General features: G+C 48.6%; 1 protein-coding gene across 4 annotated transcripts in view; it reads left to right on the forward strand.

Moving 5' to 3' along the window:
- Nucleotides 1–20,650, forward strand: part of UQCC1 (ubiquinol-cytochrome c reductase complex assembly factor 1) — a gene marked incomplete at both ends in the record, with an annotated part of 107,593 nt that extends 86,943 nt beyond the window's left edge. For 3 of the 4 annotated variants that reach the window (XM_080716644.1, XM_080716641.1, XM_080716643.1), the window contains 3 exons: nt 10,045–10,122; nt 16,810–16,923; nt 20,516–20,650. In XM_080716644.1, coding sequence (XP_080572770.1) covers nt 10,045–10,122; nt 16,810–16,923; nt 20,516–20,650 — 327 coding nt within the window. The remainder of the gene's footprint in view (nt 1–10,044; nt 10,123–16,809; nt 16,924–20,515) is intronic. The other variant, XM_080716642.1, reaches the window with a different exon arrangement.
- Between the last annotated feature and the right edge of the window lie 6,490 nt (nt 20,651–27,140).

The following is a 27,140-nucleotide window of genomic DNA, read 5'->3' on the forward strand; positions in this document are numbered from 1 at the left end:
TATCCGTTGCTGCCTTCTCCCTTCACCGTCTCTCTCCCCTTCCTTTAGCGAGGTCTGATGATGTACGAGTCCCAGCCTCGCCTTTCCTCCTCCCCATCCACTCAGTAACCCGGGCCCATCGCTCCCGCTCTAGATAGTGCTCCTGAACGCATGCTTGCTGTTCAGCCTGATGTTCACCTTGACTCAGCTCCTGCCAGCTCTCCCCGGGCTGCCTGCCTCTGGGCCTTCTCCCAGCTTCAGGGCCCCCAGTTCTAGGCTTACTTTTGTAAAGTAAATCTGTTCATGCAACTTCCCTGTGCTTAGAACCCTTCCTTCTTGTGGCATTTCAGGCCATTGACAGACAACGCAAACTGCCGCTTGGTCTCTGTTTTCTGCTTCTGTGCACCGTGAGCTCTTGGTTATGAACTTTCCTCTGAAAATATTGTACTTGTTCCTCTCTGTGGCTTTGCACCTACCATGCTTCCTTCCTGAACGTACCTGTTCGCCTTCTAATACACAGCGCGATGAATGCTGCCTCTTCTCTGAAGCCTTCCAGCCCATGCCATGGTGGTTTTTTATATGCCCACTAGTATGTCTTCTACCTGAGATTATGAACTTCTTGAGGAAAAGTATTTTCCTCATCTTTTTACCTCCAACACGTACCACAATGCCTAGAATATAGTAAGCAGTTAATACATGCTTTTCAAATGTGTACAAGGCTATAGAATTCTGCACCCAGACAGCTGGTAGTCGAGTAAGGAAATTAAGTGACTTTATGGTACTACTGTGCAGAAAAGGAGAAATGTTGTAAAAGAGGCTCAGATACACACAGAGTTAAGTCACAGATTGGAATAGCAATCTGAGAGCTTTTTTTTTTTGTACTGTGGATTGAACTCCGGGGCACTCTACCTCTGAGCTGCACTCCCAGCCATATTTTATTTTTATTTTGAAGCAAGGTCTCATCTCGCTAGATTGATGAGAGGCTCACTACTTGCTGAGGCTGTCCTCAAATGTGCAATCCTCCTGTGTCAGCCTCCCAAGTACTGGGATTAAGAGTGTGCCACTACACCCAGTGAGAAAAGCCATTTATAATAGGAATTTTCTTTTATTATGGTAAGTTACACATTACAATATTTGTCATTTTAACCACTTATAAATGTACGACTTAGTGGCATTAAGAACTTTCACAACGTTATGTAACCATCCTATCGGTACCCAAAACCTTTTTATCACAGAAACTATCCATTAAGTAATATTCTCCAAGTCTCCCTGTTATGGTTTGGATCAGGAATGCCGCCCCCAAAAAACTCAAGTTGAAAGCATGGCCCTTATGCAGCAGAGTCCACAAGTGGGGCTTCTAGGCAAGGACTGGATCGTAAGGGCTCTGACCTCATCAACGGGTTAATCTATCGATAGCTGTAGGGACTCCTGGAGGTGGGACGTGGTCAGAGGAATAGGTCATGGAGGTGCGCCTAGGTCAGAGGAATAGGTCATGGAGGTGCGCCTAGAAGGGCTTATATCCCTCGCCGGATATGTGAGCTGAGCAGCTCTTCTCCTCTGCATCTTTATGCCATGATGGCCGCCTCACCGCAGTCCCAGAGCGGTGGAGCCAATCAGGCTTGGCCTAAACCTCTGAAACCGTGACCCAGAATAAATCTTCCTCAGCTAATTTGTTCTTGTTAGGCATTCTGGTCATAGAGATGAAAAGCTGACAAACGTGTTCTCTCTACTCAGCCCAGGTAGCTTCTATTCTACTTTCTGTCCCTATGAATTTGCCTATCCTAAGCACCTCATATAAATGGAATTACATAACATTCGCCCTTCTGTGTCTGACTTATTTCACTTGAGTATAACGTTTTCAAGGCCCATCCATGTTAGAGCATGCAGTATCTTAAACATCATGCTTTTTTATGTCCAAATACTCTGTCGTCATATATATAGAACACATTGTTTATCCATTCATCTGTCAATGGATACTGAGATTGTTTCCACTTTTTGGTAATTGTGGATAATGCTGCTGTGAACATTAACTTCCAAGTGTCTGTTCCAGTTCCTGCTTATATTACTTTTGTATGCATACTTAGGGAGTAGTATTACTGGGTCTTAGGGTATTTCTGTGCTTAACCTTTTACAAAACTACCAAACTGTTTTGCATAGTGGCCACACCATTTTACATTTCCTCCAGTGGTATATGAGGGTTCCAGGTTTTCTTCATCCTTGCCAACACTTATTTTGCTTTTCTTTTTATTTTAAATTATAGCCATCCTTGTAGGTAGGAATAGAATGATCTTTTTCTCACATTTCAGGTAATTGTCTTGTGACTTGGTTCTACCTTGATATTGGCTTTAGTGATCACAAATAATTTTCACTTTCCAAATCTTGTATTTCACAACAGAAAAATAAAGCTGCCCAAAACTTTCATCTACTAGGACTTGTTCTCAGGTCATAAGATCTCTCTTAAAAAACCAAACAGACAAAAAGACACCTTTTTCTTTGCTTTTCTTTTTTTTCTTTTTTCTTTTTTTTTTTTGGTGGTGGTGGTACCAGGTATTGATCCCAGGAGCCATGGAGTTTTGCTGTATTGCTGAAGCTGTCCTCAAACTTTTGATTCTCCTGTCTCAGCCTCCCAAGTCCTAGGACTAAAGGCATACACTATCACACTTGGCTTTTTGAATCTAGTCTTATTTTTAGGATAATTTTCCCAACAATTTAGAGTCATTTTCATTGTGCTCTTGTTTCCTAATGTACAGAAGTTGGTAATTTTAGCTTTGTCCCTTTGAGATTCTTCATTTCTGTGTAATTCATGAGTAGCAGATGTGATAGCTTAGAAGAGGGTAGACTGGGGACTGGACGTTTGAGTTCAAAGTCCCCACTCTGCCAGGCGTGTACTTGTGTCTCTGGATATTATGAGGCTAAGTCAATTTTGAATATGTAGATTCCAAGAAGCAAAACTAGAATTTTTAAAATCAATAAGAAGGATATTTTTTATTCTTTATTTTATTTATTTATTTTTGTGGCACTGGGGGTAGAACCCAGGGGCTTTTCTACCTCTGGCTATACTCCCAAACCTATTTTATATTTTATTTGGAAACAGGGTCTCATTAAGTTGCTGAGAGCCTCACTAAGTAGCTGAGGCTGGCTTCGAACCTGTGTGATCTGCCAGGCGTGGTGGCGCATGCTTGTAATCCCCGCGCTTGGGAGGCCGAGACAGGAGGATCGCACTGGTTCGAAGCCAGCCTCGCTGGCTTAGGAGACCCTCTTTCCAAATAAAAATATAATAATAGGTCTGGGAGTGTAGCCCGGAGGTAGAAGGGCTTCCAGGAACCCCAGTACCACCAAAAAAAACACACAAAAAAAACAAAAACCTGTGTGATCTTCCTGTCTCAGCCTCCCAAGTCCTGGGATTACAAGTGTAGGCCACCACATCCACTTCGATTTGAATTACTTCTGTGGCACTCGTCACTGGGGAGAGGAGAGGCTTTGTAGAGAACCTAATTTGGGTGCTAGGTCCCAGAAGATAAGGCGTTAGCATCCCTTCCTTCAGTAGATAAAGAGAAGGATTCCTAGCAGTGTGGCTAAATAAGAGAGCATGGCCTAGCTGTGGAAATTGCAGAATTACCTCAGAACGAGGTGAGATGAAAGTGGGGAGACGAGAGGAGGTGAGGCAGGAAAGATGACCAAGGATGGAGCTTTTTAAATTTTTGTACTGGGGATTGAACCCCAAAGACAGTCTACCACAAAGCTATGCCCCCAGCCCTTTTTATTTTTTATTTTGAAACAGGGTCTTACTAAATTGCTGAGGGTCTGGCCAAACTACTGAGGCTGGCCTCAAACCTGGGATCCTCCTGTCTCAGCTTCTCAAGTACTGGGATCATAATTGTGTGCAATCACACCCAGCCCCAGGGGCCAACCTTGAAGGACCTTCTAGAGCTTATGGAGATCTTGAAACTTGACTTCCCATCTGACCCTATATCCATAGAGTCTGGTTGCTCTGCTCAGCAGTTACATAAATTTCTTTCAGAGCCGCGACAGTGCAAAGGGGAAAGAGGGCAGTGAATTGGCCTCAAATGAACTGGCATCTCTTTAAAGCTAATATTCCTCCTTGAGAATACGACATTAATTAAACCATGTGCCTTGCAAGAGTCCTTATTGCTTGTGTTCCCCATAGGTTGTCTCATTCATTAATCGAATGATTAGTAGTCCTGAACTCTTGCATGCCCCCCTTTTTTGCATTCCCTTTTTAATATACTCTGCTGTCCCCTCGGGACATGAACCCCAGGACCCGTCCCTGGCCGGCTCACGTTTGTTTTCTTTGCCCCTTGTGCCTGCCTCTGCTGTAACATTTGTAGTATGTGTTAAGTAATCCTTAAGGTAACATTTTTATTATGTCATAAAAAGTGCATGGCAAATATATTATAACTCACGGACTTTGTTTAAAAATGAACGGATAATTTATTGAGTGTGTTACATGAGCCTTGCTCCCCTCCCCATTTCAGCAGAGACCCGCTGCTCATTTAGCCTCGCCTCCTATTGAGCGCTCCCACCCTGTGGCATGCTGGGAAGCAGAGCCATGGTTGGCTAGAGATGACATCATAGTTTATGTACTCAATAAAAATTTAATTAACTCATTACAGGAATTGCAGTCATCATTTAACCCTCTGATTTCTTCTGTTTAGTTTATTATTAAACATTCAGTAATACCAGTCACCGAATCCTGATGGCTTATAAAATATGTGCATGAATTTTAATAGCTTAAATAAATGGGAAAATATGAGTAACTGATATAAAAGCAACCTTTCCCATGTGGTGGTGCAGTATGTATGGGTTTTTATAAAAAGAGAAGCTTTATAGAAAGGATAAGAGTTTAAAAAGCAAAAGGCCCAACACTATCTGCAAGGAGTTTCTCCTCTGCTGGGGCCATGTGTACATTCACAGGCAGGGTGCTGCAGTGGAGTCATCTGGCACTGTGGAGATGGGACCTGTATACCAGCGAACGAAAGCTTAATGGAAGGAAGAAAATCTAGCAGGGGATCCGGGCATGGTGGCTTGCTCCTGTAATCCCAGTTCATGGGAGGCTGAGACAGGAGGATCACAGGTTTGAGGCCAGTCTCAGCAATTTAGTAAGAGCCTCGGCAATTTAGTGAGACACTGTTTCAGAAATACAAAATGGCTGGGAATGTAGCTCAGGCAGAAGGCCCCTCCCTATGTTCAATCTTCAATACCAAAAAAATTTTTCCAATAGGGGGTTCACCAGAGGGAACACTGCGCTCTGGGCTGCCAGCTGGCTAGAGGGGCCCGATAAGGCGAGCCCAGCGGTTCAGGGAGCCACTGTCACTTACCCTCGTGTTGGCACCAGATCGTGTGCTGTACTAATAATAAAGCTACTACCCTCCTCCAGGAACGGTCCTTTTCACCCTCTGAACCAGCTTCCGTGATGACACCTGGAAACCACTCCTAGCTATGGCAGCTTGCCTTTTTCCAGCTAGAGGTGCAGGAGAGAGGCAGCTCACAGGTCATGGACTCAGAGAACTAGGAAGCGGAGGAGCCTAGGACTCAGCAGCAGGGAGCAGGTGCAGCCTGACAGGAGAGAGCGTTCGCATGTTCTCAGGCCAGGCTAGAACCAAGCTTGCAGATCAGAATGTTGGTGATCTCTGGAAGTGCCCTGCAGGCGGCAGGTAGGAAAAGCACTTGCCCAGAAATCAGATTCCAACTGAGGCTCTGGCACTGGCTTTCTATGTTACCTTAGACAGGTCTCTTCTCTTTTGGAACCATTTTCTCAGGTGTATTGAGTTTGGTGATCTCTGAGGGCCCTTCCAGCTCCAAAGCTTAATGGTGTGATATACCACATAGCTCTGTCCAGCTGGTTTGTGAATGTTATCCTCAGAGAAGTCCTCCTGCTTTTCTGGGGCAGGGGATTGAACCCAGAGGCATTCTTCCTCCCAGCGACAGCCCCAGCCCTTTTTATTTATTTATTTATTTGTATTTTGGAAAGAGGGTGTTGCTTAAGTTGCTGAAGCTGGCCTCAAACTTCCAATGCTCCCGTTTCAGCCTCCCAAGTAGTGGGATTGCAGGCATATGCACCTCACTTGGCCCTCCTGCTTCATAAATGCCCGACACCCCTGGTGTTGTCTTCCTGTGGCTCTGGTCCTTCCTGCATTGTTAGGAGTAAACCGGCCTGGTAGTAGAGAGCCCCAGCGTGGGTGTCGAGAGGTCGGAGTCTCACCCTCTCGCGCTAGAGGAGTAAACTGGAGTCCAGGCCTGTTTCTTACTCTTTCACCCCAGCTCATTTGAAAGATGATGCTGTAGAAGTTCGTTAGTATATGTTGCTGGGATTTTAGAAACATGGAAGGTGTTCAACAAAATATAAAGCAAAGCAACCAGTGTCATTGGACAGAAGCTGCTGTGAGTAGAGTGCCCTCGTAAGGGTTCAGCTGTCGTCACGCCTGTCTTAGCCCTTACCTTTGCCAGGCCCTGGACCAGGCGTTGGGGTGCCGAGATGAAGCCACTCTGGATTCATCCTCCGACCCTTGAGGAGTTAGTCCCCAGACTGCTGGGCGCGGCAGGCACCTAAGGGCCTTGTGTGCGGGCTGGGCGGGAGCTCACAGAGCTCCAAGACATGGCGGGGCTGGTGTGGCCTGGGTTGAGTTGGGTGGGAAAGGTCATGGTTCGCACGCCCAGCTACCGCCAATCTCACATTTTCCAACCTTGACTTCACAATTCTCTCTTCAGTTTTGAAAATTATCCATGACTATAAAATATTGAAACTGGTTTTCCTTTTATATAAATAAACCAGAAGGTATTACTCATAAGTCCTTGCATTTGCGGAGCACCCTGCAGTTTACCAAGGCTTTCAGCTCATGTTGTTAAACTAATGAATACAGATCATTGCATTTGCTCTCGAAGATAGCCCGTGTGTGCGAGGCATTAAAGACAAGCAAACAGGACCAGGGGCGGTGCACACTCCCGGAATCTCAGTACTTGGGAGGCTGAGACGAGAGGATCACAGGTTTGCAGCCAGCCTCTCAAATTTTATTCATATATATATTTATTTATTTATTTATTTTGTGCTACTTGGGGTGGGACCCAGAGGCTTTCTACCTCTGGGCTATACTTTCAGACCTATTTTACATTTTATTTGGAAACAGGGTCTCACTAAGTAGCTGAGACTGGCTTTGAACCTATGTGATCCTCCTGTCTCAGCTCCCAAGTGTGGGGATTACAAGTGTACGCTATCATGCCCGGCTCAGCCTCTCAAATTTAGTGAGGTTCCCAGCAACTTATTGAAGCTCTGTTTCAAAATAAAAGATAAAATAGGGCTGGAGGTGTAGCTCAGAAGTAAAACTCCCCAGTACCACAAAATGAATGAATGAAAAACAGACCCAGCCAGGTTATTTGGCCCACGCAGGATCACATCCGATGTACATATTAGAGCTGTGACTTGAACCCAGGTTTCCTGACTTTCAGTCCAATCTTTTTACCTTTTCTGCTCTTCTTCTGAGACCAGTTAGGAAACACAGGATAAAATCACTGGGTGTTTGGTTTGTGATCCAAAGGCACTTGCTGGGTGTGGTGACACATGCTCTATAATCCCAGTACTCGGGATGCTGAGGCAGGAGGATCACAGGTTTGCAGCCAACCTCAGCTACTTAATGAGACTCTCCGCAACTGAGAACCTCTTTCAAAATAAAGAATGAATAAATCAGGTTGGGGATTATAGCTCAGAGGTAGAACGCCCGAGTTCAATCCCCAGTACCACACGCACACACAAAAAGGTAGGCACTATGGAGGTGAGGAACATGAACTTGGGATTCCGTCCAGTCCCTGGTGCTTATCTCAGTGTTTTTCAGTAATTTGCTGTGTGACCTAAGGCAAATCACTTACTCTCCTGAGTCTTTCAGACAGTCACCTAATTCTGATGAAGATCAAGGAGGGTATGTCCGTAGAGCACCTGGTTCATGGCAAGTGCTCAGTAAGTGGAGGAGATGGCGGTGAGGGTCGTTGTGGGGAAGGTTGTTAAGCATGAATCCTATTCTCCATCTAGGATTCCGGGTGGCACTCAGCAGTTTCCCAAACCTGTTAGTCCAGTGGTCATTGAGTTACCCCGTGTTATATACCATAGCAGGCCTTCTACAGAGATCCCAGAGAAGAATAAAACAGGACCTTCCCTTGGGCATATTACTGCCTGGAGATGGAAGAGTGCCCTATTGAAGACATCCAGGGAACCCCATTCTAGGCTCTGAAGGCACCCCTGGCATTCCACAGAGGACTCTCAACAGCCTCACAGACATTGCATTTTTAGCGCAATATAGAAATTAACAGTCTTAGCCAGGCGTGGTGGCACACACCTGTAACCCCAGCATTCGGGAGGCTGAAATTGGAGGATCACGGTTCGCGGACAGCCTCAGCTACTTAGTGAGGCCCTCCACAACTTCGTGAGACCCTGTTTCAAAATAAAAAGAATAAAAATAGGGCAGGGAATGTGGCTCGGAGGTCAAATGCCCCTGGGTTCAACCCCCAGACCCAGACAAAAAAAAAAAGAAATTAACAGTCTTCCTCTCTCCCATATTCCCCCCCACCCCCGTTTTTTGCAGGTCTGGGGATGGAACCCAGGGGCATTCGGCCTCTGAGCTACACCCTCTGCCCTATGTTTTAGTCTTTATTTTTTTTCTTGAACAAGGGTCTCACTGAGCTGCAGAGGGCCTCACTAAGTAGCTGAGGCTGTCTGAGAACTGCGGTCCTCTGGTCTCTGCCTCCCGAATGCTGAGATTACAAGCGTGCACCACCGCGCCCGGCTTACAAGCTCTTCAGAGCGGCTCTTAGGACATTTCCTAACCTGGTGCTAACGGACCTTCCAGTGTTCCTGCCTGTTCACCTTTCCCGACACTGCAGGCTTTCTCTTTCTGGCCCTTCTTGAGTGTCCCCTGTTCTCAGTCCCCCACTCCTGTCAGACTCCTCCTTACAAGCCCACTCAAGAGTTAACCTCCCAGAGACTCGTCCCCACCCCAACGAGAGGTCATTGCTTTGAAAATCATTTATCTCCTAGCATGTTTGGAATAGCATTTGGGGCAACAGGTTGTAGTATTTTTTTTTTTTTTTTGCAGAACTGGAGATGGAACCCAGGGACGTTCTACCTCTGAACTACACCCCAGCCCTGTCTTTTATTATTTTTAAAATTTATTTATTTATTTATTCATTTATTTATTTATTTAGCAGTACTGGGGATGGAACCCAGGGACATTCTATCTCTGAACTACACCTCTGGTCCTAATTTTTAGTCTTCTTATTTTTTGAAGCAGGGCCTCACTGAGTTGCAAAGGGTCTTGCTAAGTAAATGCTGGAATTACAAGCGTGTGCCACTGGTACCCCTGGCTTTATTTTTTACTATTTATTTTGAAGCAGAGTCTTTCTAAGTTGTGGAGGGCCTCACTAGGTAGCTGAGGCTGGCTGTGAACCTGTGATTCTCCTGTCTCAGACTACCAAGTATTGGGATTACAAGCATGCGCCACCATGCTCGGCTGTAATTTTTTTTTGGGGGGTGGATCTGGAGATGGAATCCAGGGACATTCGACCTCTGCGCTATACCCTCTGCCCTATTTTTTATTTTGAAATAGGGTCTACTTAAGATGCAGAGGGCCTCATTAAATAGCTGAGGCTGTCCGTGAACTGTGATCCTCCAGTCTCAGCCCCCCGAATGCTGGGATTACAAGCGTGCGCCACCACGCCTGGCTATAATTATTTTTTTAATATGCCTGTTTTCCTATATCCGACTGTACTCCTCCAGTGAAGATACTTTCGTTGTGTGCAAAGTCTAGCGCAGAACCAGACATGCATTTGGGAGTCAGTTCATTAAACTGACTGCTTCGTTGAGTTTGAGGTCAAAACCTAAAAGAAGTTGGCAAATTGGAAAGAATCCTGACAGATGAGGGAATTGGGAATTGGCTGGCAGTTCAACTTAAGGTTTCTCTTTGTTCTCCTCACAGTCTGTGACAAGCTGAGAGCTAAGATCATACTTTGGGCCTCTTTTCCTCTCTTTCACACTTTTGTCTCTGCCATTTGTTTTTGTAGGTTAATTCCTATATCCTGAAGAAGAACATGCTCCTCATGACGAATAATTTCTACGCCGCCATCTTGGGGTATGACGAGGTGAGGTCACTTGTGTGAGGGCTCTGACGGGACGTCTGGGGAGGCTTCAGGGCCACTGAGCCACTGTGGCTGTGTCGGTTCTTCACGGGCCGCCTTCCAGCGGAGCGGAAAGCTCTACAGAATGTGCTTCATCCAGAAGTCAGCCTTTGTCGTGCCTACTGGGTGTTGGATAGAGGGACAGAGGCAAATCCAGCTGCTCCCAGAGAGAGGAAGACATTCACATGTAAATAGTATGGTCGGAGCTGGGCCTGGTGGCGCGCACTTGTAATGGCGCGCACTTGTAATCCCCGCACTTGGGAGGCTGAGACAGGAGGATCGCATAGGTTCGAAGCCAGCCTCAGCTACTTAGTGAGGCCCTCAGCAACTTAGTGAGACCCTGTTTCCAAATAAAACATAAAAGGTAGGTCTATAATATATAGGTCTGAGAGAATAGCCCAGAGTTAGAAAAGCCCCTGGGTTCCACCCCCTGTACCACACACACACAAAAAAAGGCATGGTCTGCCAGACAAATTATGTGCTTTTTTGGCTTTAATTATAAAAGCAGTCCATACACTTTAAAAGTCTGAAACTGAACATAAGTGATTGAAATAGAAAATGGAAGGCCTAGCCGGGCATGGTGGTGCACGCTTGTAATCCCAGCATTTGGGAGGCTGCGACCGGAAGATCGCAGTTTGGGGACCACCTCGGCCACTTAGTGAGGCCCTCTGCAACTCAGTGAGACCCAGTTTAAAAATAAAGAATAAAAAAATAGGGCTGGGGATGCAGCTCAGCGGTAGAATGCCCCTGGGTTTCATCCCCAGTACTGCAAAAAAAGAAAAGAAAATAGAAGGCCTATTTCCTCTCCTACCTATTCCCTGCCCCAGAGGTAAACTTTATTAATAGTTTATTGGATATCTTCCAAGATATTATTTGCATAGACAAGTATCTGGGGTTTTTTTCTGCCTTTATGCAAATGAGTTAGGCTAGCACACTATGCTTGAACTTGTTTTTTTCACTGAGCAGTGTGTTGGGCCTCCTTCCACATCAGAGCTTTTAGGTCTCTTTCATCCTTTCTTATTATAAAGTGTCCATAAGGTAAAATGTATCATTTAAGTGCATTCCCCTATTGAGCAGCCGTCACCGTCATCGAGCTTGCTGGGATTACAGCGTGCGCCACCACGCCTAGCTCAGTTTTTCTCAAATTTTAAAATACATGGGAATCATCCAGAAACCAAGGTAAAATTCAGATTTGGGTTCAGCAGATCTGGGGTGGAGCCTGAGATTCTGCATGGCCAGCAACCCTGGGTGATGTGGATGCAGCCATTTTGCAAACTACTCTTGGAGTCATAGGATTCTAGAGCTGTCCAGTACTAGCCACATGCAGCTTATTTTGATTGAAATTAATAAAATTAAAATTTAGTTTCTTGTTCATGTCAGGCACTTTTCAGGTACTCAAGAACTGCTAAAAGTACAGATACAGAACATTCCCTGTCATAGAAGGTTCTGTGGGACAGCACTGTACCACAGCAACCCTTTCTACACTCTTGCATAGATTGTACCCCTCTATGGACGCTTTTCAAACCTTCCTGTTTTCTACTTTCTGAGGTCCAAATTGCTTCATGACATTCCAGGCCTCCTGTGAGCCATTCCCATTGTTCCATGTCCTTTCTGCCTGTATCTCCCATTGCCCATCCTCCAAGTAAGCCCACGCACCCACCGCCTGCAGGTGTACTAAGACACAAGGTGTTGAAGGTGGTAGCTGAATCTTGGTCAATTTTGATACCTGAGGACAAGGTTCAGGGCATGCACCTCCTAGTGCACTCTGTGCATGTGTGTATATGCATGCGCTAGGAGGTGTACACACACACACACACACACACACACACACACACACACACACTCAGCCCAGAACCTTGTACATACCAGGGAAGTGCTCTACCACTCAGCTACCTCCCCAGGCCGTATTTTGTTTTATTGAGACGGAGTCTTGCTATGTTGCTCGCACTGGCCTTGAACTTGCTATTCTCCTGCCTCGGCCTCCAGAGTAGTTGGGATTACAAGTATGTAATACTCTGCCCCACCCCTCCACATATATAATGTGCTACTCTCTTAGCTGGACACGGTGGTGCACACTTGTAATTCCAGTACTTGGGAGACTGAGACAGGCTAGCCTTAGCTACTGAGTGAGTCCCTCAGCACCTTAGTAAGACCCTATTTCAAAATAATTAAAAATACAGCTAGGGCCGGGCGTGGTGGCACACTCGTAATCTCAACGCTTGGGAGGCTGAGACAGGAGGATTGCACAGGTTCGAAGCCAGCCTCAGCTACTTAGTGAGGCTCTCAGCAACTTAGTGAGACCCTGTTTTCAGATAAAGTATTAAATAGGTCTGGGAGTATAGCCCAGAGGTAGAAAGTCCCTGGGTTCCACCCCAGTACCACCAAAAAAAAAAAAAAAAAAAAAAAAAACAGCTGTGGGTATAGCTTGGAGGTAGACTGCCCCTGGGTTCAATCCCTAGGATTGCAAAAAATAAATAAAATTCTCTCTTACTTAGAATGTCTTCCACATCTTCCCCAGTCTTAAAGGCCAACACCATTTTTCCTTACCTCTCTAGATCTCTTGTGTTTTCACTCCACCTTTTTTCTTTTTCTTTTTTGTGGTAGTGGGGATGGAACCCAGGGGCATTCAACCTCCAAGCAACATGCCCCATCCTATTTTTATTCTTTATTTTGAAACAGGGTCTCACTGAGTTGCGGAGGGTCTCACTAAGTAGCTGAGGCTAGCCACGAACCGATCCTCCTGTCTCAGCCTCCCAAGTACTGGGATCATGCGAACCGCGATCCTCCAGCCTCAGCCTCCCGAATGCTGGGGTTATAAGTGTGGCCATCATGCCTGGCTTTTCACTCCACTTTTAAACATCAAACATCTGTCCATTCATCTATCCATTTAGCTGATGTTTATTGAGTGTCTACACTGTGTGATATAGTGGGACTATTTTGTTGAATCAAGCAAACATAGTCTGGGTCTTTCCCACGAAAATTACCCTTTTTTTTGGTGGTACTGGGGTTCCTGGAAACCCTTCTCCAAGCTACACTCCCAGACCTATTTTATATTTTTATTGGAAACAGGGTCTCTTAAGCCAGCACAGCTGGCTTCGAACCTGCGCGATCCTCCTGTCTCCGCCTCCCAAGTGGGGATTACAAGCGTGCGCCACCACACCCGGCGCAAAAATTACCTTCTGATTGTGAGACAAATAACAAACAAATAAACAAGAAAGTAAGTGTCTAATTACAAATGAATTACAGTGATAGAGAATAACAGGGGAATGACTTAGTATAGCCTGGAAAGGTCTGTCTGAGGAGTCCTCATAGAAGCTAAAGCTGAAGATAAGGCTCCGTGCAGCACCTGGCTCGGGGTCTCACCTGTGTTGTGCAGCTCCAGGACTTTGTCCTGTGCTGCTGTTTGATGCACACTAGCCTTGACCCATCCCCAAATTGCAGTCTCCTGCGACCCGAGCCCATGCTGTGGTGACTCTGTTCTTAGCATCATGCTTAGCACATGGTGGTAGCAAGTGGATGCTGAGTAAAACTGCAGCTCTGAACCATCGCCATAAGCAGAGCCCGCGTGTCAGGACAGTCCCTTGACTTCCTCTCAGTTACTCTAGACCTTGGCATCTTAATTTCCTGGAGGATACTTTCTTTGTATAATGAGGGAAATCAAGTCACGAGGGAGAATTGTCCTGAGGCCTAATGCTTGGCTCCCTTTGTCCTCTCTGCTTCCTCAGTGTGAAATTTGCACTCTTAGACCAGTCTCTTATTTGTTTCCACGGAGTTCCTAGCAGGCTGGTGGCAAGAAGGCCGCAGCCGCCTCCTCTCCCAGGTGTCCATTTCCAGTGCGCTCACACCGTGCGCCTTGAGCGAGGCAGGCACCACCCTGACCGCACGGTGCTCGCTGGCTCTGCTTTCATCACCAGTTCTAACCGCTGAACCTCAGTACTTATCTTTCAGACGGGGGTGGTAATTCCTGTGTTGCACGGCATATGTGGTCATTAAGCGCCAGCTGCGCAAAGAAACCCGGACAGTCTGGAACAGTCAGGTCGTTAACAGCCCTGAGTCTTCCTTTTCCCTCTGACTGCTCTGGAACTCCCGCTTGTGGATTTGCCCCGTCTCTGCCACCTCACCCTCCACTCAGGGCTGCCCATTTGTAGCAAGCCGTGGCTGCCTTGTTCTCCTGTCCTGGACTCTGCAAATGACCACTCCTGTGACACCTGCTCCCACTCCAAGCCTTCTCCATGTCACACATGTGGGTCTGCCAGTGCCCTGTGCCCAGGGCACTTTGGACAGCAGGCGGCTGTTGTGTTGGCAAGCGGCTTGGAGAATGGTGATGTGTCTCAGCTTGTCCTTGGCGCCTGTTGCCATCTGCCAGAAGAATTGGATTTCCTGACTCAGCCATTGTGCCAGGACAGTCTTCAGCCATGGAACTGTGGGGTCTTTAGCAGAGGGTCCCCTGGAGCAGGTGGAATGCTTTCCCAGGAAACTGTCAGCCCCCCACACTGGACACAGCCCTTTATGGCAGCAGGCTAGGAGCCAGGCCTCACATGCCACGGCGCCCAGGAGGCCGGGCCACAGAAGAATGCGGGGAGCATTCCTGGGTCTTTGTCATGTTTGCTTGCAGGGCCCTTCACCGCCATTGCCTCTCTCTCTCTTTTTTTTTTTTTTTTTTTGGTGGTACTGGGGGTGGAACCTCCGGGCTATACTCCCAGACCTTTTTTATATTTTATTTGGAAATAGGGTCTCACTAAGTTGCTGAGAGCCTTACTCAGTAGCTGAGGCTGGCTTTGAACCTGTGCAATCCTCCTGTCTCAGCCTCCCAAGCGCGGGGATTACAAGCGTGCGTCACCACGCCCAGCTCGCCATTGCCTCTTAATGCACACAACAACTGTGATGGGAATTGCTATGCTCCTTGAACTTGTGAGAGATTGAGGCTCAGAAAGGGCTAACAGCTTTCAAAGCCACATAGCCACTGAGTGACAGAGCTGGCTCCCCCACACTGGGTTCACCATGTTGCCCAGCCAGGCTGGCCTTCAGCTTCTGAGTTCAAGTACGCCCTCCGCTTCAGCCCTCCACATGTGGGAGTGCAGGCATGTGCCACCGTGCCCAGTGTCAGAGCTCGGGTTTGAACTCAGTCTGGTCCCCAGACCCCGCTGTTGTCCTCGTGTATCCATGGCTGCCAACTAACACATGCCCCTTATACCCAGCGTGCTCCACTTCTAAAAAATGCCTTCACATTATCTTATTTTATAATCAAGGATGCTGTGAGTGGAGCAAGTATTTTCATCTCTTTAATAGCTGAGAACTAGCTGGGCATGGTGGCGCACGCTTGTAATCCCAGCACTCAGGAGACTGAGACAGGAGGCTCATGGCTGACAGACAGCCTCAGCTACCTAGCAAGGCCCTTTGTCAACTCAGTGAGACCCTGTTTCAAAATAAAGAATAAAAAACAGGACTGGGGGTGTAGCTCGGAGGTAGAATGCCCCTGGGTTCCATCCCCAGTACTGCATAAAAAAGAACACACACACACGCGTGCGCGCGCGCGCGCACACACACACACACACACACACACACACACACTGTGAGACTCAGGTGTAGCACTACTGTTTGGCAGGGACAGAACTAAGATTGATTCCACCTTCCAACTCCCAGTCAGCACTTTAGTTCCACACACTACCTCAGCACCAGATAGCAACTTCCCAGAGCCTTTCGTTTCAGTCACCCTTGTCCCTCCCTCCCCTAGAGGTCTGAGCTGGAAAATGCCTCTAGTTAGCCCAGTGTGGTGGCACACTGCTGTGATCACAGCATTGGGGAGGCTGAGATAAGTCTCGCAGGTTCAAAACCAGCTTCAGCAACTTAGCAAGATCCGCAGCAACCTGGCAAGACTCTGTTTCAATACAAAGGTAAAAAGGACTTGGGGTACAGCCGGAGGTGGAATTCCCCTGGGTTCCATCCCCAGTAACACACACACACACACACACACACACACACACACGCATGCTCACACACGGTTCTAAGTAGCTTGGCTGATATTTGAGCTTCAAGACAGAGTTCTCTATGCCAGGAGGAGCAGTGTCAGAAAGATGCAGGCTCTGGACCTTGCCCTTGGTGGCCCTCTGTGGCCCATGGCACTCCTACTGACTAACCTGTCCCTCTACTTCCTGGCCAGTCATGTCCAGCCCAGAGACGGGTGACAGTGAAGGCAAGGTACCCGGCTCCCTGTCCCAAAGAGCCAGCTGCCTTACAGAAGTGTGCAATCGACCACATGAGAAGGCGCAGTCCACACCACTCCCATTCCCCAGGAAAATGTGCCCTGTGGACAGCAGCAAAAGCCCTGCTGCTACAATCTCTCCTCTTGGCCTCTCAAGCCCGGCCTGGGCCAGGTACATGATACAGAAGAGAGAACCATGCCTGGAAGGGCCAGCCAGCCCGAGTCCCCGCTCGGCGTCGCCTCAGCCAGTGCTGTACCACTGTACCCTCTGTACCAGTCTCTCGTAGATCCGCTCCAGCTCTGCTGGGAGCTGTCCCACCTCCCTGGTGTCCACGAGGCCTCTGGAGCCAGTTGCTGGCTTGCTCTTGTGGTCAGTCACACTGCCTCCAGCTTTTGGGGTCTGGCTCTGCAGTGCTCCCCGGAAGACCAGCTTTTGTACTCTGTTCCAGGGGATTCTGTCAGATGACCATGGGCTGGCTGCTGCCCTCTGGAGAACCTTCTTCAACCAGAAATGTGAAGACCCTCGACAGCTTGAATTGCTAGTGGAGTATGTGAGGAAACAGGTGAGCGCCCCAGCAGGGCCTCTGAAATCTGTGGGTGCTGGACTTTCAGGGCATCATGGCAGGCTGGGTTGCCGGTAGCCAGTCTGAGGGAACTCTGAGCTGGCCAGCACCTGGGAGGGATAGAGAGGACAGTATGCTGAGTAGCCTCCTGCCTTCAGAAAGTTGTAGTTATTCATTCATGACACTTCTCCTGGCCTGCTGTGAGCCGGGCTGTGCCAGACGCTGGACTCCAGAGTCCTGGAAGACACAGGAATGGACCAAGTGACTGACTCGGTGTAGCCCCTCTGTAGCACGTAGAGCCCCAGGGTTCATTTCCTGCTCCTGACTAATAGACTCACCAGCCGCTTCTCCCTGGCTGCCCTCCAGTCAGATAGGGTCCCCTGCTTCAGGTCCTCACTCCTGACTCCTCAGGGCTGTCTGGCATCAGAGCGTCTAGACGCTCCACAGCAAGGACTGCTAACTGCACAGCTTTCTCAACCAGCAGAGAGCTCCTTGATCTCCCTGCCCCATAGGTCCTGCATTGATGGGAAACTCATACTTCTGCGATGAGTGAGCTGAGTGGCCAGAAGGAAGGAACATGGAGGCTCTTCAGGGGTCTCATGAGTCGCCCGCAACCCAAACCGGTGATTCATGTAGCCACTAGAGGTCTCAGCTGCTGCAGACAGCTCATCAGCTTGGCTGTCCATGACTCACGTCTTTGCTTCACGGGCCTGAGCCCTGGGGCTATTCCCTGGTTCACCTGCACCCATGGTCTTCAAACCTCCAACAGCAGGGAACAGGAAGGCCAGACCCCAGCTCGTGAGCAGACAGGGCCAACAGCTAGTTGATTGCTGGAAAGGTGACACACCGAGGCTCTTTGGAGCCAGAGTGTAGAGAACCCCAGAAACCAGGACTTCTTTCTGACCAAATCTGTTGGAGCCAAGATGAAGGCACTGTAGCCAGAGGGCCCCACCCACAGAGAGTTCTGAGGCTTACACTGTTGACTGGACACGCCCTCAGACAGGAGTAGCAGTTGGCAAAGCAGGTGCTGTTTTCTGAGTGGCGCGCCCAACTTTCCATCTGCCATGGTGGGTTTGTGCCAGAGGCCATGGCAAGGCATAGCTGGGACCTCTCCGGGGTCCCAAAAAGAAGAGGCTGCATCAACTAATGTCCCTATAAGAAGTCTCATATGACCCCAAGGAGAGTCAGGAAAACAGGCTTGGACTCAGGAAAGCAGGGAGCTTTGATGGAGACCTGGTTCCATCAGCAGGCCTTTGAGCACCTGCTACTCCAGGCCTGTGCCGGGAGAGCAGAGATGAATGAGGGCCTGTCCTGCCCTCAAGGAGCCTGTCAGGCACACAGCTAGCCCTGGAGCAAGTCAGACCGTGATGTGATCCAGGTAGACAGTGCTGGGGAAAGCCTGAGAAAGAGGTGCCCCTGACTGCGTGGATCAAGGAAAACTTTCAGGTCTCAGATAGAGTTAGGTCTTGAGAGGCTAGTCCCACTCCTGGTGCTGCATGGTAACCAGCCCAAGGTTATGTTGAAGTTTACAGCCCAGGAGGTGGGCAAAACTGTGAGGGGCCTTAGGGGTAGAAATGGAGTCACTACAAAGAGTGAGCCTTAGAAAAAATAGCAGTTCTGGTGGCTCACGGTTGTAATCCAGCATTCGGGAGGCTGAGACAGGAGGATCTGGGTTCGGGACAGCCTCAGCTACTTAATGAGGCCCTTTGCAAGTCAGTGAGACCCTGTTTCAAAATATAGAATAAAAGCACGCTTGTAAACCCTGTGCTTGGGAGGCGGAGACAGGAGGATCATGCAGGTTTGAAGCCAGCCTCACTGGCTTAAGAGACCCTGTTTCCAAATAAAAATATAAAAAGTAGGTGTCTGGGAGTGTAGCCCAGAGGTAGAAGGGTTTCCAGGAACCCCAGTACCACCAAAATATATATATATATATGCTCGGAGATAGAATACCCCTGAGTTCCATCCCCAGTACCACAAAAAGAAAGGAAGGAAGGAAGGAAGAAAAGATAGCAATTTGGTTGAACTTTTGGCCTGGAAGAGACACAGGGCATGTGGAACTCTATAGACACGAGCCTACTTCGTGTGAAAGGCAGGCTTTCAGGCCTCAACAAGACAGCTGAGTTCTTCGGAGGGATAGATAGGATCTGCAGCCTGTGATGACGCTCCAGTCTTCTTCCCTGTCCACCTGAGGGAGCCTCCTCTTTCTAGATCTTTCTAGATCTGGTGCTACTCCCTCTCTGACCCAGTTCTCAGTGGCGATGCTGCCTGTGTGCTTCCGAGCATTGCCCTTCATACTAGCAGGAGGTCTGGGGACCCCACCCAGAAAGGCCCCCGACTGCCACTCATTACTCACCTGCTTCTTGCAGACCTGCCTGAGCTCCTTCTCCTGCCCTGATCATGGTGTCTCTATCCACACAGAAGGTCGTGCATCTAGATTCCCTGGCATGGGCAGGCCTGAGAACATCAGGACCTGGAGTTACCCAGGCCAGTGGCATCTGGAGCTCAGACTCTTATGCCAGATCGGCTGGAGGCGTGAGTGGGAAGAAGCCCAGAGCGGAGATGATCAGTCTCCAGATGTCAGCAGCTGCCGGCTGTGGGGAACAGAGGCCATGGCACTTGGTGCCCCCCACCCCTGATCCAGCAGCAACACCGAGCACTGGTGGTGAAAGCCACAGAACAGCGGGGGCGTTTCTGGGCTGATGCCATCTAGACAGCAGAGCTGTTGGGGACGCTCCCCAGCCGTCCTACGGTGCAGCTGGCCCACTGACCAGCATCCGGCCCACTAAAGGACGGCAGAGGCATAGGTGTTAGAAAAGACAGGCGAGCGGCACTGAGCATTGGCTTAGTCCCATGTGGCAGGTGTTTCTAGATCTCAGAGAAGAGAAGTGGCTGGGCACGGTGGTGCACACCTCACAGGAGGATTGAAAGTTTGAGGCCAACCCCAGCAACTTAGCAAGGCTCTCAGCAATTTAGCAGGACGCTGTTTCAAAATAAACAATAAAGCTAGGCATGGTGGCAAATACTATAATCCTGCTACTTGGGTGGCTGAGGAAGATCTTAGGTTCAAAGCCAGCCTCAGCAACTTAGGCTTACAGCAACTTAGCAAGGCCCTGTTCTCAAATAAAAAATAAAATAGGGTTAGGGTAGAGCTCAGAAGTAGAACACCCCTGGGTTTAACCTCCAGTCCAAAACAAACAAACAGAAAACAAAGTGAGAAAGAAGAGCAGTGGCCACCTCAGGGAACGCTGCTGGAAGGAGTAGTTGGGATTCTTTCTCCAGCAGCATTGGATGATGGAGGGAGAGGTGACTTCCATACGTTGCAGACTCTGACTTCCTGGCCTGCAGGAGCTTTGCGGGGAGGACTGCCGCCCCTGGGTGTGTGTCCCATTCAGAGGTGTGGGAGGAAGGCCCTGCAGCCTTCCCAGGGAGCTTCTCCAGAGACTTGGGGCTCAGGGAGCCCTGGGCTGCGAGCTGGATGGTCGGAAGCCCATAGAGCCTCAACCCTTCCTCTCCTTGGGGAAGTTGGCTTCTTAGGCTAGCTCTGGTTTGTCTGCCCCCTCCCTGTTTTCTGATCCCTGCTCTTCGTTTGCAGATGCAATACCTGGACTCCATGAATGGCGAGGATCTGCTTCTCACAGGGGAGGTGAGCTGGCGCCCTCTGGTGGAGAAGAATCCGCAGAGCATCCTGAAGCCCCAGGCTCCCACTTACAATGACCAGGGTCTTTGAGGGGCCCCCAGATAGCTGGCCAGCTGGCTTTGAGGAACCTCAGCGAGAGAAGTGCCTGGATGGCCCAGGACCTGGCAGAAAGTGGCCTCAATTGTCCTTTGAACAGCATCTGTCAAAATACCTGGCCCCATTTGTGTTTTCTTAATGTGCCCAGGAGCCTGATTTCATGGGCACAATGCATGGAAGAGCTAGAACCTCTAGCTCTTCCATGGTGCCCTCTCCTTCAAGAGGAACCCCAAGCAAGACCTCCTGCTTGTTCTCCCCGGGGCCCTCCAGAGCCACCTGTGACCCATGGCTTTTCCCAACGGCAGAGGAAGGGGTGGGTGGCTAGAGGGGCAGCTCCGCCAAGCGCTTGCTGGAGCTTAGGCGCAAGACAGGTAGCCACGCTCTGTCCCCAGCTCTGAGCCCGGGGTTGAGTTAGCCATTAAAAGAAACAGACCCCTGTCTCTGCCGCGGCTCTTCTTTCTTCCAGGATCTTTTAAGAGTTTGTACGAGATGTGGAAGTCACAGCCAAGGCTTACCGCCCAGCTCAGTTAGAGACAGTGAGCGTGAGGTCAGGGGTCTGCTGCTGACCTTGCCTCCAGGTCACAGCGGTGTGCCGCAGTCTGGCTAAGGCACAGCCTACAGGCCCGTCCCTGGGACTCGGGGCCTCTGCTGGCCAAGGATCTTGTCACACTCTGAGTCACTTAGAGGCCTCAAGAGCAGAGGGCTCTTTGTACCCCCAGTGAACTGTGAGGAACAGGCTGTCTTTCCTCCCCGCCTTCCCTCGTATGAGTTACTGGGGCAAAGAGAGCCTTTTTCCTGGCTTTGTTGTACTACTGTTCCAGGATCAGCCCCACGCCCACTTTCTAACTTTCTGTCCCCTTCCCGGCTTCTGGAGCGTGGGCTGCATGGTCTGAGCACTGGAAGACCCCTCCTCCCTTGGAGTATGGGTCATTTCTTGGGAGATTTTCTTAAATTGAAGAAAGGGGGCAGGGAACCATCTTGCCCCTCCCTCCCCCATCAAACTTCCTTCATTGAACTTGCTATAAAATGAGTCATATAAAGAAACCCTATACGGGTGAGGTATATCCCACTTCTGTGAAAACATTACAAATCAAACCGCCTTCTCTCAGTTTATTTAAGATGCTTTTGTTGCGAGCGGAGCTCTAGAGTGAAGCCTCCTCTGTGTGTGAGATAATAGCACCTTGTAACTCATTACAGCTGGGCACTATTTACATAAACCAGAGCTGAGCCAGGCAGGAATTTGCTGATTAATTTATTTTTAATGGAGTGAAGTATACCATGCACCAAAATAAACTTTACTGTGTGTACCTAACTGCTCCTGGAATGGATGGAAAAATTAATGGAACAGATTTTGGCTCCCAACTCTGCACATTAATTCATATATAAAAGTTATGTGAGCATTAACCCATGTGCTGCCCAGGAGCTCCCCAGCCACAGATCCCAGCCCACAGCATCCATTAGCTACCGGGCTTGCTTTACAGTCCTGGAATCTCAGAGTGCCAGAGGTCATTTGGGCTGGTCCTGGTCCACAGCTTGACATTCCTTCTCCGTCCTGGCTGGCCTGTGTGCATCAGACCCTAGCTGAATCCCTCCAGCGGCAGATAGAGGGCCCCGCATAAATAGCGGATAGCCACAAGATTCAGTAATCATCAAACACAACTCTGTACAGGGAGCCACGTTTGAATGCCAGAGGGGGTCTGCTGTGCCCGTGACGCCCCAAAGCGCTCATGTCCTGTGGTCAGCATCTGGCCATGCCAGTCTCCCCCCACTTGGGAGATAAGGTGCAGGCACCTTGGAGGCTGCTGGCTCTCCTTTGTTTGACCCTGCCTCCGTTTCCTCGTGTTTTGTCGATGTTGTTTTAAGGGGGAGAGTCTATAACCTATTTCTTCCCTGAGTAAACGGAACTCCTTGGGGTTACTAGAAGGGACCACACTGTTTCCCCTACCTAGAACTCATCCTTCCCACTGCTGACCAGACGCTTCATATCCCTCAAGTGTCGCCTCTCCTGGGCGCCAGCTGGGCCTGCTGCTCCAGCGGCCTCTGCTCTGCTCACCCCCACGCTGGAGACTCCCACGTGCGCCCTGAGCCGCGGGTCCTCCTTGATTTCTCCTTGCTCAGCAGTGTCTGGCTCACAGTCAGCATCTGTGTGTACTTTGCTAAGTGAGAGGATGAATGAACAGCCTAAATCCACTCATTATCACCACAAACCCAGTAAGAAATCCCCTTGTGGACCATTCTCGCTGACCTCCCGTTCATCTTATGTTAGCAGTAGCACTGTAGTGCTGGGCACCACCTCTTGCCCTAGCATAGGAACTGAAACCAGATGCTCCCGCTAAGTGTTTGCTAATGTAAACTGTTACTGTGCAAGAGAAGGACTTGATTTCTTGCCCCCAGGAAGATTGCTTTTTAGGAATGACTTTGTCATTAATTTGCACTCTGTATATTTCCAGAAGAAAAATCACAGCTAATTAAAGAGACAGTTTAAAACATCCCTATGAAGCCAGGTGTGGTGGCACACGCTTGTAATCCCCGCGCTTGGGAGGCCAAGACAGGAGGATCGCACAGGTTCAAAGCCAGCCTCAGCTACTTAGTGAGGCCGTTTCCAAATAAAAATATAAAATAGGTCTGGGATGATAGCCTGGAGGTAGAAAGCCTCTGGGTTCCACCTCCAGTACCACCAAAACAAACAAACAAACAAAAAAGACCATCCTTGCCGGGCGTGGTGGTGCACACTTGTAATCCCCGCGCTTGGGAGGCCGAGACAGGAGGATCACACAGGTTCAAAGCCAGCCTCAGCTACTTAGTGAAGCTCTCAGCAACTTAATGAGACCCTGTTTCCAAATAAAATATAAGATAGGCCTGGGAATATAGCCTGGAGGTAGCCCCTGTGCTCCACCTCTAGTACATCCAAAAACAAAACAAACTAAAAAAAACATCCCTATGAAACTATTAAAAGTTCAAAAAAGTTGGGTGTGGTGGCGCACGCTTGTAATCCCAGTGCTTGGGAGACTGAGATAGGAGGATCGCACAGGTTTGAAGCCAGCCACTTAGTGAGGCTCTCAGCAACTTAGTGAGACCCTGTTTCTTTTTTTTTTTTGGGGGGGGTGTTCCTGGAAGCCCTTCTACCTCCGGGCTACACTCCCAGACCTATTTTTACATTTTTTATATTTGGAAACAGGGTCTCCTAAGCCAGCGCGCGCAGCTGGCTTCGAACCTGCACGATCCTCCTGTCTCTGCCTCCCAAGCGCGGGGATTACAAGCGTGCGCCACCACGCCCGGCTTGAGACCCTGTTTCTAATAAAATATAAAAATAGATCTGGGAATGTAACCCAGAGATAGAAAGCCCCTGGGTTCCATCCCCAGTACCACACACAAATTTTTTTTTTCAAAAAGATAATGCTGGGCTTGGTGGCATTATCATTAATGCCTGTAATCCAGAACTTGGGATGCTGAGACAGGAGGATAGAAGGTTTGAGGCCAGCTTCAACAACTCGGCAAGGCCCTCAGCAACTTAGTGAGACCTTGTCTCAAAATAAAAGGGCTGGAGATACAGCTTGGAAGAAGAATGTTCCTAGGTTCAATCTCTAGTTCCCCTCCCCCCAAAAAAGCATGTTTTGTGAGAGAAGAAAGGGGAAATACATTAGAAAACCTAAATTGCTAGCCGGGCGTGGTGGCGCACACTTGTAATCCCAGCATTGGAGAGGCTGAGACAGGAGGATCCAGGTTCGCGGACAGCCTCAGCTGCTTAGTGAGGTCCTTTACAACTCAGTGAGACCCTGTTTCGAAATAAAAAAAAAAATTAAAAATAGGATCTGAGGGTGCAGCCCAGAGGTAGAATGCCTCTGGGTTCCATCCCCAGTACCGCAATAAATAAACTGCTAAGTGCTCACTCTCATATGACTATAATTTATACAATATTTTAAATACATTGTCTTAACCACATTCCTGTACAGTAGGTGCTGCCCTCATTTTTATTATTCCTTTTTAATTAGCAAGAGGACAGCTTAGAGAGGCCAAGAGAGTTTCCCAAGAGTGTTCCCAAGTGTGACCCTGGTCTCCAGCTCGTTCTCCAGAACACACAGCCTCCTCAGTCCATGAGGAGATTCTGCAGTGGAGTAGAAAACCTTTCTCTGAGCTTCCTGGCAGCCAAAGATGGAAAAGAGAAAGGCTTAAGGTTATGTAGTTCCCATTGTCACATAAAAGGAAGTCTTTTTATGTGACAATGGTCACATAAAAAAAGTCTTTTTATGGTGGCGCACTCTTGTAATCCCCGTGCTTGGAAGGCTGAGACAGGATCGCGCAGGTTCGAAGCCAGCCTCAGCTACTGAGTGAGGCTCTCAGCATCTTAGTGAGACCCTGTTTCCAAAAAGGTACAAAATAGGTCTGGGAGTATAGCCCGGAGGTAGAAAGCCCCTGGGTTCCACCCTCAGTACCACAAAAAAAAAAAAAAAAAAAATTAAAAAAGGAAGTCTTGCTAATACAGTAGAAGAGAGAAACGTTTTCTTACTCTACAGGGAAGAAAAATGTTATGTAAAGGTTTGAAAATAAACACTGAGCAATCCCCTAGGATTTCAGTTTTACCTAAAAATTAAAAAATAATAGGGCAAGGCAGGAGGATCATAGGTTCAAGGCCAGACTCAGCAATTTGGTGAGACTGCTTCAAAATTAAAATATGGCTGGGGAGCTGGGTTTGGTGGTGCATGTCTATAATCCCAGTATTTGGGAAGCTGAAACAGGAGGATCTCAGATTTGAGACCAGCCTCAGCAACCTAGTCGAGACTGTTAGCTACCTACCGTGATCCTGTTTCAAAATAAGAATTATTTATTTTTTATTTATTTATTTTGGTGGTACTGGGGTTCCTGGAAGCCCTTCTATCTCTGGGCTACACTCCCAGACCTATTTTAAACTTTTTATTTTTGGAAACAGGGTCTCTTAAACCAGCACGACTGGCTTCGAACCTGTGCGATCTCCGCCTCCCAAGCGCAGGGATTACAAGCGTGCGTCACCACGCCTGGCCAAAACAAGAATTATTTAAAAGGCTGGAGGTATAACTCAGGTAGAATGCCTCTGGGAGCTGGGTGTATGATACACATTTGTAATCCCAGTATTTAGGAGGCTGAAGCAGGAGGATCACAGATTAGTGGCCAACTTCAGCTACTTAGTGAGGCCCTCTGCAACTTAGTGAGACCCTGTTTCAAATAATTAAAAATTGGGCTAGGGGCATAGCTTGGAGGTAGAATCACCCTGGGTTCAATCCCTAGTTCCACTTAAAAAAAGAATGCCTCTGGATTTAATCCCCAATACCACCAAAAGAAAAAAAAAAAAATAGCTCAGACGTAGAATGCTGCTGGGTTCAATCCCCAGTACCACCGCGGAAAAAAAAGGGCAAACTGGCCATGGTGGCACACGCTTGTAATCCCTGCGCTTGGGAGGCTGAGACAGGAGGATCACACAGGTTCGAAACCAGCCTCAGCTGGTTTAAGAGACCCTGTTTCCAAATAAAATATAAAATAGTGAAACGGGGGTTTCTTCTGAGCCCCCCCAAAATGAAAAGGGGGGTTACCTGAGAAGAAACCTGGGGTTTCATCATAGGTGAAACGGAGTTTCTTGAGAAGAAACTCAGCATCTCCGTACAGGGTTCTTGTCTACGGTGAGTGAAAAATGACACCCGCAGACCTCAGGAAGGGGAGTAAAAGGTTTATTGGAAGCAGCAGGAAATGGGGAAAAGTAGCCGAACACCCCAAAGGGGCTGGAACTCGGGTCCAGCAGCTGCCTGTAGGACAATACTTGAGAGTAGCTCAAGCCGAATTGCCTTTAGTTGCAGGCTGCTTTCTTCCAGAGTCCACACGATCTGCCAGAAGAGAATAGGAAAAGAGGCAGAACACCACTCGGGCTGTCGGGACTTCTGGTGTCCAGTAGTTGCCTTTAGGTCACTACCCGAGTGTCGCCCGAGCCAAGTGCCGTCAGTTGCAAACTACTTTCTCCCAGAGTCCACGCGACCTGCCAGAAAAGAAGTGCAGGTCACCCCTAGGGGCCCTGGTCAGCCTTGATATCCAGCAGAGGCCTCAGGTCACTACCCAAGAGTAGCCTGAGCCACGTGCCCTCAGATGCACTCTGCCTTCTCTCAGGGCTAACACGACAGGCGAGAGAGAGAACAGCTCCCCAAAAGGAGAGAGGGTCCCGAGAGGGAAAAGCCCCAATTTGCCGTCTGACTAAGGCGAAGTCCTGATCGTTTGCGACCTCTTTTGGTTAGGGTGACTTTGGGAATTCTGGGAAGCAGCTCTCAGGATTTGCATAGGGTATTTGCAAGTCCTTGAAGAATCTTCTTTCAGACTTGCTGGTGAGGGGCTCCTGGGTTTGTTGATTAGTAAACAGATGACTTTGTGAAGCTCTGGTCCTTCTTATCTCTGAGCCTTTGGAATTTCAGGTATTCGTCGCCCCTCAGGAAACTCAGGAAATTAGCTTTTCTCTACTGAGGCCTCT

The sequence above is a fragment of the Muscardinus avellanarius genome (assembly GCF_963383645.1).
Source record: "Muscardinus avellanarius genome assembly, chromosome: 19".
Classification (NCBI taxonomy): Eukaryota; Metazoa; Chordata; class Mammalia; order Rodentia; family Gliridae; genus Muscardinus; species Muscardinus avellanarius.